This window comes from Olea europaea, unplaced genomic scaffold (assembly GCF_002742605.1).
Source record: "Olea europaea var. sylvestris unplaced genomic scaffold, O_europaea_v1 scaffold1348, whole genome shotgun sequence".
Classification (NCBI taxonomy): Eukaryota; Viridiplantae; Streptophyta; class Magnoliopsida; order Lamiales; family Oleaceae; genus Olea; species Olea europaea.
Window position 1 is genome coordinate 149,530 of NW_019230973.1, and position 11,243 is coordinate 160,772.

At 43.1% G+C, this 11,243-nt stretch overlaps 1 protein-coding gene across 1 annotated transcript; it reads left to right on the forward strand.

The window, feature by feature from the left end:
- Window positions 1-7,232: 7,232 nt before the first annotated feature.
- LOC111375201 (early nodulin-like protein 3) lies at window positions 7,233-10,479 on the forward strand. The gene is made up of 5 exons (XM_022998003.1): window positions 7,233-7,253; window positions 7,334-7,408; window positions 7,698-7,872; window positions 7,939-8,181; window positions 10,280-10,479. Exons 1-5 carry the CDS (start codon window positions 7,233-7,235, stop codon window positions 10,477-10,479), a joined length of 714 nt encoding a protein of 237 aa, XP_022853771.1.
- The last annotated feature ends 764 nt before the right edge of the window (window positions 10,480-11,243 follow it).

The following is an 11,243-nucleotide window of genomic DNA, read 5'->3' on the forward strand; positions in this document are numbered from 1 at the left end:
TAGAGAAAAAGAGAGAAAATAGTGGGGTGGCTGGTGAGGAAGAAAAGAGAGTGGGGCCACATGAGAGAAAAGAAAAAGAGTCTTTCAAGAGGAGAGAAAAGCTGAAAGTGAATTTCTTTGCAAAAGGGAGTGAATTGAAAAAGGCGATAGTGGAGAGATAACCAATGATTCTTTTGGTATATAAGGAATCACTCCTCAATTTTGAGGAGTCTAACACATCCCTCCCTAGTTTAGTTACTTCTTTATTGTAGGAATTTGAGGATGTGTTTCCGGAATGCAGGAAAAGAGGCCTATAGCATACTTTAGCGAGAAACTAAGTGGGGCAGCTCTAGTTCGAGCCTTGGCCAAAGAGGTAATTTACTAGTTCGAGCTTTATTCTCTAGTTTATTATTCACACTGACCATGAATCATTGAAACATTTGCAGGGTCAAAGTAAGTTGAACAAACGACATGCACGTTGGATGGAATTCATAGAGACTTTTCCATATGTCATTCGATATAAACAAGGCAAGGAAAACATAGTAGCCCATGCCTTGTCGTGAAGGTATGTGCTTCTCACTTCTTTAAGTGCGAAATTACTTGGTTTTGAGTAAGTTAAGAACATGTATGAAAGCGATCTTGATTTTTCTAGCATCTACAATTCATGTAATAAGGGGGCTATTGACAAGTTATTTAACCATGAAGGGTATTTGTTTCGAGAAAATAAATTATGTGTTCCTAATTTTTCAATGCGTGAATTGTTGGTTAGGGAGGCACATAATGGGGGTTTAATGGGTCATTTTAGGGGTAGAAAAGACTTTAGACATGTTAAATGAACGCTTTTATTGGCCTAAAATGAAGATTGATGTAGAACGAAGTTGTAGTCGTTGCATAAGTTGTAAAAAGGCTAAATCAAAGGTTTTACCCCATGGACATTATACACATTTACTAATACCTAGCGAACCTTGGGTTGACATTTCAATGGATTTTGTGTTAGGTTTGCCTAGGACTAAAAAGGGGCGTGATTCAATTTTTGTTGTGGTGGATAGGTTTAGTAAAATGGCACACTTTATACCATGTCACAAAACCAATGATGCCACTAACATTGCGTACTTGTTTTTCCAATAAGTAGTGCGTTTGCATGGTGTTCCCAAAAGTATTGTGTTCGATAGGGATGTTAAGTTTCTTAGTCACTTTTGGTGGGTCTTTTGGAATAAGTTAGGCACGAAATTATTGTTTTCTACAACTTGTCACCCACAAATCGGTGGTCAAACTGAAGTAGTGAATAGAACAATTACACAACTATTGTACACTATGGTTAATAAAAATCTAAAGAATTGGGAAGAATGATTTCCTTTCATTGAGTTTGCATATAATAGGGCCACGCATTCTACTACGTCATTTTCACTATTTGAAATTGATTATGGTTTTAATCCTTTAACACTTATGGATTTAATACCTTTGGCTGTGAATGAACGAGGTAGCTTGGACAGGAAAAAGAAAGCCGAATTGGTAAAGACACTCCATGAAATGGTAAGGGAGCAAATAGAGAGGAAGAACAATCAACGCACAACACAAGCAAATAAAGGCCAAAAATATGTCACTTTCGAACCCGAAGATTGGGTTTGAGTGCATTTCAGGAAAGAGCGATTTTCAAAGCAAAGAAAATCAAAGTTATTACCACGAGGAGATCCGTTCCAAGTGATTGAGAAGATCAACAACAACGCTTATAAGATAGATCTTCCAGGTGAGTATAGTGTTCTCTGCAACCTTCAATGTTTTTTACTTATCTCTTTTCGATGCAAGTGCAGATTAGAGATCGAATCCTTTCAAAGAGGGAGGGGATGATGTGATCCCGGAAGCACAAGTACCAAAGTCAAGTCTAGAGTCGAGCTCGAGAAAAGATTAGTTGATAGTCGAGGGGTCGATGATGCGATCGAGGGCCAAACGTGTGAAAGAGGTGATGGGATTGTTCGTCAAAGCAAAGGTTGATGAAACAATGTTTGAGATGTAAAATGGAGCAAGTCTTGTGTTAGGGACGAAGGACGAAGAGTATTGGATCAACGTGTTTAAAGCTGAAGAAAATGAAGCTGGAGCATTCAACCATGCGGCCACACAAGTCTAAACACCCAACAGAAGTCCCAAAGTCGAAGACCAATTGCACTATACGACCGCATGCTCTAAAGCTATGCGGCTGCATAGGTCAAGTCCAAGGCGAATTTTTCCAACTTTCGCATTTTTTCCTTATTTTAATAGAATTTCATTATTAGTAGATTTTTACCATATTAGGCTATTGTGGACGAATTTTGCATTATTCTTAGATATTTTTCCTAGTTTACTTAGGTTCTCTAGAATAGTATAAATACTTTATTCCTTATTGTAAAACATTACAACTCTCATATTATTGAATATTATTCATGAGGCATTAATTGCTCTCTCATTCTTCATTGAACAACTTGTGAACTTATCAAGATTAATCTTGTGGCGTTCAAATCAACCGAGTGAGATTCATTTAAATTGCATAATTAAGATATCCAAATATTTTCGGCAATTCAGGCAGCTTGGTTCCAGTTTATTGGGTTTAATCCAAAACCTTGTCATTGGCTTTCTTGGGTTTGATTCTCAATTTGTTGTGGCTTTGGTAGTCATCGCGCTACATGGGTTCACATCAAAATGCCTGAAAATAAGGCCGCGTCTTGGACATGTCTTGTACACCGTGTCCCAAAAACCCTAAACCCTAAACACTAAGCCCTAAATCGTAAGCCCTAAGCCCTGGACCCTGAACCGTGAACCTTAGACCCCGGACCCTGAATCCTGAAACCTGGACCTCGAACCCTAAACCTAAAACCCTGAATCCTAAACCCTAAACCATTCTATAACACTTTCTCTCTTTAGCCCAAAACGCTCTCCCTTCTCTCTAGAATGGGAGACAAAGCACAGACTTTCAAAAATCTCGACCCACCACCCGATATTCCACCTTTACCCGGTGGATTTCAACCCCAAACAACACCAGATCAACAACAAAATCAAAATATTACTATTTTGGAAGCGATTGGATTGAATTCTAATAAGAACAATGATGGCACGTTTCCCAATGTCACCAAAACTTCATCTTCTGTAGTGATTCAGGATCTGGGAACATCACCAATGATTCCAGAAGGGCCGAATACCCTAGGGGTGGTGGAGATTGCATCTGAATCGCCCGAAATTGGCAGATCGAATCCCGAGGGGCCGATTTCTGATTTTTCAATTAAACCCTCTATAGAGCTCAGATATATGCACGCGCCATATCATCTGATTACCCATGAGAAGGAGAACCTTCATCTAGAAAATGGTCCAATTCCGACGTCGGACGCGCCCTCACCGGCGATCGCAAGTTACGGCCAGCCGATCGGAAAATCGCAGATTCCGGCCAATCCTGAACTCGTTTCGGAAAACGGAACATACCGTGATGATCAGCATGAAATTTCGCATCTACCTGTGAAAAATAATAATTTTATGACACCGTTGGAAAATCTCCGCCGGTCAACGGCTGGTCAACGGCGGCGCGTGGTGGTCACGCGCCGGTGACACTTCAGCAGAATTTGGGGAATTTTGTTACGGACCCAATTCCATCATCGGATTTACCACGGGAAGTCCCTACAGTAATTAATCAAGCTAGGAAGTCATATGCGGCTGCACTTTCCGGTAAATCTGTAGTCTCTCAAACTGAGCGCAGCCAACGGAAGTCTTTTGCACAGGTTTTGCAAGCCCCACCGGACTCCAATGACCACAGGTTCACCTCTAAGGAACCTTTAATGCATATGGGAGAGCCGCCAGTTGCCTTTACCGAGGAAGAAGAGGACTTTCTTTCTGAACCGTATAAATTTACTCTTGTTGGCAAATTCTCACGTCGCAAGCCCTCCATGATTAAGGTACGTGATAGCTTTCAAAAATTTGGTTTTTGTGGTGATTACATGATTGGACTTATTGATGCGACTCATATTCTAATACACTTGGCACATGAGGATGATTACTCACGCTTATTTCTTAAGCCCTCTTGGTACATCGATGGTTGTCTCATGCGTGTTTTTAAGTGGACGCCCAGCTTTAATCCTAAGCATGAGACTCCTATTGTCCCTATTTGGGTTTCATTCCCATTATTGCCCATTCACTTTCGGGCAAAGAGTAGTCTGTTTGCCCTAGCTAAGGCCATTGGAATCCCACTACGTATTGATGAGGCCACTTCAGATTTACAACGACCCAGTGAGGCACGGGTATGTATTGAGGTTAATTTGGAGTATAAGCTTCCAGATAGGATTTGGATTCAGCGTGAAAAGTGCGGAGGATATTGGCAAACAGTTGTGTATGAGAAGAAGCCAGATTACTGTTTTCGGTGCAGACATTTTGATCATACTGAGGAGCATTGCCGCCCTGCACCACCACCTGCTCTAGTTGTTGACCCTGTTCTTAAGCCTACTATAGAGATGGCCAAGGATAAGGGTAAAGGAAAGGAGGTCGTTATTGAGCCTCCTAAACGATGGATTCCAATTCAGAGAGATCAGAAGAGGCAACACGATGCTAGCACATCTGGAGTTCAGATTCCGCTTTCTGTGTCCACTGTCATCACATCAGTCCCATTACCTACTAGCACTAGCTCACATGCTCAGACCCAGCCATCTGTTCCTCCAGTTGCTCCTCCCTCTGCTACAGCCTTACCAGTTATCATTGTTGTAGATCCAGTTACATCTACCACTCCTTCAACTCCTGCTCAGGCTATCAGTCCACCTATCACTCCATTTTATGATCCTATGTTGGATGAGATGTTGAAGAGGCCACAGACACAGAATTCTACAGCAAACACAGTCAGCAGAGCTTCTTCCATTCCAGGCCCGACACCGGGTAGGGCTCAGGCACATATTTCCACTTCTTCTCCTCCTGTTTGTTATCAAAATGTGGAGGCATCTATTCTATCTTTGCAGTCAGCGCATTCAGATACAGAGGGCTCACCTCAGATTGAGGTTCACCAGCAGGGACCTTTTCGAAGATCTTCTTCTGATGACTTGGTGGGTTTGGATGAGAGGACAGAGGATGATGGATTTATCCCAGTTGTTCGGAAGAGACACCCACGGGCTACTGATACTCCACATCCGAGCAGAAGGATCACTCGGAGTCAGTCACATGATACCTCCTCACATTCTCCTTCCCTATGAATGCCATCATTTGGAATGTGAGAGGTGTAGCTAGTGTAGCTACTCGTCGGCGCCTGAAGAAACTTATACAGCTTCATCAGGTTTATCTTCTAGTTATATTGGAGCCTTTTGTTTTGCGGTAGAATTTTGCATATACACGACGCTATCTGGGCTTCGACATGGGAGCTCAGAATGAATCGAATAAGATCTGGTTTTTCTGGAATTCGGGGACTAATGTTACTGTTATTGTTGATCATCCCCAGTTTCTTCACGTTAGAGTTGAGGATCCCAGACTAGCGCGTGCTATCTATTTGACTCCAGTCTATGCGTCATGCGATGCTGCTATCAGGAGAGATTTGTGGGCGGGTCTTCACCACATCTCCCTCGATATGGACTATCCTTGGCTAGTTGGAGGAGACTTTAATGTTATTACACATGATGGAGAGCGCACTGGTCATAATACCCGTAATCGTGGCACTACTGCTTTCTCTGATATGATGTTAGACTGTGGTTTAGAGGATGCGGGTTTCATTGGAAACTGATATACTTGGACCAATGGACGGGTTAGAAAGAGATTGGATAGGGTACTTATTAATTCTACAGCTGCAGCTTTTTCTCGACAGCTTACAGTGAGACACTTGAATCGGACTTCATCCGATCACTCTCCTTTACTGCTTCAGTGGGTTTCTGATGATGATTTGGGGCCTAGACCGTTCAGATTCCTCAATGTTTGGACCAAGCACCATGATTTTTTAGCCTTTGTCTCCCAGAAGTGGTCGCTCCCTACTCATCTCACAGGGATGACCGCTCTTTGGGAGAAGTTCTTCAGGCTGAAACAGGGTCTGCGCCGGTGGAACCGACATGTATTTGGAGATATTTTCCAGCGGGTGCGCAATACTGAGGTCGGGGTTGATGAGGCTGAGATAATATATGATAGAGATCCTACACCGGAGAACCGTAACTTACTACATCAGGCCGAGGCAGTTTTGAACCGGACCTTGTCTATTGAGGAGGGCTTTTGGAAGCAAAAGGCCGGTTCACGTTGGGCATGTGAGGGTGATCACAATACTCGATATTTTCATGCGATGGTTCAGGGGCGTAGGATCAAATCGCGTATCAGGTCTATCATGACATAGGCGGGGGAAGTGTTATCTACTCCTACTGATATTCAGAACTCGGTTGTTGCTTTCTACCAGGATCTCTTATCTGCTCCTCCACAACCCTTGGACCACATCCGTTCTGATGTCATTCCGAGGCTATTGACGGTGGACGATAATCTGGCACTAAATCGTCCCCCTTTGATTCATGAGGTACGGGAGGCAGTTTTCAGTATTGATGCTGACAGTGTCGCTGGTCCGGATGGCTTCTCATCCCTATTCTTCCAGCATTGCTGGGATATCATTCAGGAGGATGTTTACAGGGCGGTATTGGATTTCTTTGATGGTGGTCATCTTCCACGGGGTTTTGCTGCTACTTCTATTGTCTACCGCATGATCTCCTTTCTTCATATGGGAGGACTATTCCGAGTTGAGCATTGGCGAGGAGATGTGACACTTGCACCTTTTTTTGGCATTTCTTTGACCCGTCCTCTCCCACCACCACCTATTATGGTTGTTTGGCGCACTCCACCAGTTGGATCCTACAAGATCAACACTGATGGATGCGTCAAAGATGGATTTGCAAGTGGTGGAGGCATCATTAGGGACCACGCAGGATACTGTATCAGGGCATTCTCAGCATCGTATGGCCCATGTTTCGTTTTGGAGGCTGAACTCAGAGCCATACTAGATGGGCTTCTATTGGCCAGAGGACTTGGGATTTAAGCTATCTGGCTCGAGGCAGATTCAACATTGGCTATTCACTACATTACCAATGGTGGAGGACCATGGTCAATTCAGGGTATTCTTAGACAGATCAGAGACCTCATCTACTTCGATAGAGATACGGTTTCACACATCTACAGAGAAGGCAACTAGGTTGCTGATTCTCTTGCTACAGAAGGCTGGAATCATCGGCACTATCTAGAGTATGGACCACTAGAACTGCCTCGACATATTAGGGCGATAGTGCGGATCGACAGACATGGATTGCCCAGTTTCAGAGGTTCGTAATTTAGGCTATTCTTTATTGTATAGGGAAGTAATAATTTAGGCTATGATTATTAAATTATTTTTATTGTATAGGGAAGTAGTGCTTCCTCGTTTATTGCTTTCATTTTATTATATTCAGTTGTTGCATCACCGCTTTTTGGAGGTCAGGTTCATGCCCCCCTCCTTCCGTGTACTCTTGATTTTTATGAAATAAATATGGTTGGGGAATCCTTAACTCCCATCGACCTTCCTTGGTGAACCCTAAAAAGTCATTAAGGATGTGTGGATGTCTTTACCAAAAAAAAAAAAAAAAAAACCCTAAACCATTCTATTCTATTGTCTACAAAATTACTCAAAATTTATTTGAAAATCTATCGATTTTTCGCTTAAAATGGCTTCACTCAAAAATATTTTCTTATTTTCGATCGTCCTGTTTTTGCTGGGTATTCTTTCTGAGGCAAGAGAGTTCATAGTAGGCAGTGAAAATAATTTATGGGCAGTTCCATCTTTTGTTGACGAGTTCAACAAATGGGCTAAGAAAACTCGTTTTCAAATTGGGGATTCTTTAGTTCTGAAGTATGATTCCAAGACTGATTCAGTGTTGGAAGTGACCGAGGAAGACTACAAAATCTGTAACAACGCCAATCCAATAAAATAACACCATGATGGAGAAACTACAATTTCATTGAAAAAATTAGGTCCATTTTTCTTCATCAGTGAAGCTGATGAACATTGGAAGAAGGGTCAAAAGCTAAAGGTTATGGTTCTGTCTGATAAACATTGCTCCGGCCACCAATCTACAGTGCAGGTACCTTCTCCTCATCATCAACATCACCACTACCATCCACCGGCGCCAGCCTTGACTAATGATGGTACTAGTCTGAAGGCGGCGGAGGGGTTTATTTGTGGCACAGCGACAGTGGAGAGTTTGGTTTTGTTGTGTAGACTAGTTTTATTATTCATGTGTTGTAACGTTGAGCTACATTTTATTTTCATTATTCTTTGTCATGTATATGCTTCCTGCTTTTAATTCTAAATTAATTAAAAAACCCTAAAACCCTAAACCCTATGACCCAAAAATTACCTAGAAATGCCTGGAAATCAGGCTGCGTCCCTACCGTTGCCCGGACATAGCTTGCACACCGTGCCGACAAACTGCCTGAAAATCAGGCTGCGTCCCTACCTAGCCAGGACGTGTCCTGGACATGGCCTGTACACTTTGCCCAAAAACTGTCTAGAAATACTTGAAAATCAGGCTTTGTCCTCGACGTGTGTCGGATATGACCTGCCTAGAAATGCCTAAAAATCAGGCTGCGTCCCAGACATGTCCTGCACACTGTGCCCAAAAACTTCCCAGAAATGTCTAAAAATCAGGCTGCATCCCTACCGTGGCCAGGATGCATCTCGAACATGGACTGGGCACAGTGCCCAGAAATTGTCCAAAAATGTCTGAAAATCAGGCTACATCCCTACCGTGTCCCGGACATAGCCTGTACACCGTGTCCTAGAAACTGCCTACAAATGCCTGAAAATTAGGTTGCGTCCCTGTCGCGTCCTGGACATGGCTTGCACACCATGTCCCAGAAACTGCCTAGAAATGCCTGGAAATTAGGCTGCTTCCTTGTCGCGGCCTAGTCGCATCCTGGACATGGCTTGCACACCGCTTCCCAGAAACTACCTAGAATTACATGAAAATCAGGCTGCATCCCTACTGTATCCTGGACATTCACTGCACACAGTATCCCAGAAACTGCCTAGAAATGCCTAAAAATCAGGCTGCATCCCTGCCACAATTAGGACGCGTCCCGAACTGGGTTGCACACTGCTTCCCAAAAATCACCTAGAAATACTTGAAAATCAAGTTGCGTTCCTGCTATATCCTGGACATTGCCTACACACCGCGCCCAAAAACTACCTAGAAATGTCTGGAAATCAGGTTGCATACCTACCGCGATCAAGACGCATCTCGAACATGGCCTTCACACCGTGCCCTAGAAACTTCCTAGAAATGCCTGGAAATCAGGTTGCATACTTACCACGATCAGGACGTGTCCTAGACATGGCCTGCACACCGTGCCCCAGAATCTACCTAGAAATGCCTGGAAATCAGGTTGCGTACCTACCACAATCAGGACGTGTCCTGGACAAGGCCTACACATCGTGCCCAAAAATAGCCCTAAAATGCTTGAAAACCAGGCTCCGTCCCTGCCGTGGGTCGGACACGTCCTAGAAATAGCATGTACACCGTGACCCAGAGATTGCCTAGAAATGCTTGAAAATTAGGTTACATCCCTATCGCGGCTAGGATTCGTCGTGGACATGGCCTGCACACAATGCCCAGAAACTGTTGAAAAATCCCAGAAAATCATGTTGCGTCCTTGACGTGGCCATGACTTGTCCCAAATATGTCCTGCACACCATGTCCCAAAAACTGCCCAGAATGCTTGGGACGTACCTGCGCCCCAAATATAGCTTGCACATCATGCTTCCTTCATTTGGTTGAAAATCTGCTTACGTCCCTAATGTGGCCGGGAAGCGTCCCAAACATTGCCTGCACACCGTGCCCACAAACTGGCTAGAAATGCATGAAAATTAGGCTGCATCCCTGCCGCGGCCAGGACGCGTCCCGGACATGGCCTGCACACTGTGCCCACAAACTGTTGAGAAATGCCTAAAAATCAGGTTGCGTCCCTGCCGTAGCAAAGACGCGTCCTAGACATGGCTTGTACGCAGTATCCCAGAAACTGCCTAGAAATGACTGAAAATAAGGCTACGTCCTGGATGTGTCCTGCACACCATGTCCCAAAAATCCTAAACCCTAAACCTTAAGCCCTAAACCAACGCTGGACCCTAGACCTTGAACCCTGGACCCTGAACCCGAAACCTTAAACGCTAAACCCTAAACCATTCTATTCTATTTTCTACAAAATTACTCAAATTTTATTTGAAAATCTCTCAGTTTTTCGCTTAAAATGGCTTCATTCAAATATATTTTCTTATTTTTGACCATCGTGTTTTGGCTGTGTGTTCTTTCTGAAGTAAGAGAGTTCGTAATAGGCGGTGAAAATAATTTATGGGCATTTCCATCTTCTGTTGACGAGTTCAACAAATGGGCTGAGAAAACTAATTTTCAGATTGGGGATTGTTTAGTTCCAAAGTATGATTCCAAGGCTGATTCAGTGCTGGAAGTGACTGAGGAAGACTACAAAATCTACAACAACGCCAATCTAATAAAATAACTCCACGATGGGGAAACTACAATTTCACTAGAAAAATCAGGTCCATTTTCGTCATCAGTGGAGCTGAAGAACATTGCCAGAAGTGTCAAAAGCTAGAGCTTATGGTTCTGTCCGATAAACATGGCTCCGGCCACCAATCTACAGTGCAAACACCTTCTCCTCATTATCACGATCACCACTACCATGCACTGGCGCAAGCCTCGACTAACGGTGGTACTGGTCTAAAGGTAGCGGAGGGGTTTGTTTGTGGCACTGGGCGGTGGAAAGTTTGGTTTTGTTGTGATACTAGTTTTATTATTTATAGGTTGTAGCGTCGAGCTACATTTTATTTTCATTATTCTTTGTCGTGGCTCGGATGTGTCCCGGACATGACCTGCACATCGTGACCTAGAAACTTCTCAATGACCATTTCTGCAAGTTTTTAAATTTTAGTGATCGTTTCTGAAAGTTTTTAAACTTCAGTGACCGTTTCTACGAGTTTTTAAACTTCGATGACCCTTTTTTAAAGCGCCACTCGAAACTTAAGTGACGGTTACCGAAAGTTTTAAACTTCAGTGACCATTTTGTAATTTTCGTGCAAGTTTTAGTGACCGTTTGTGAAATTAACCCGTTGGTAAATGTTTTATAAACTTTACCAAACGGAGACAATATATTTCCCAGATGATTTTTTTTCTTTTTTTGTTTGTTTTTCCCCTTGTGTTATAATATAAACTTGTACATAACATGTGCTAAATGAAAATTTGACAAAAGATTTTCCCAACTTT

Excerpts from the sequence above, each read along its gene's own strand:
- LOC111375201 (XM_022998003.1), top strand. The coding sequence starts at position 7,233 with ATGGATTGCCCAGTTTCAGAG. Across the intron at positions 7,254-7,333 it reads TGGATTGCCCAGTTTCAGAG|GGAAGTAGTGCTTCCTCGTT; the intron begins GTTCGTAATTTA and ends TTTATTGTATAG. Across the intron at positions 7,409-7,697 it reads CACCGCTTTTTGGAGGTCAG|GCAAGAGAGTTCATAGTAGG; the intron begins GTTCATGCCCCC and ends ATTCTTTCTGAG.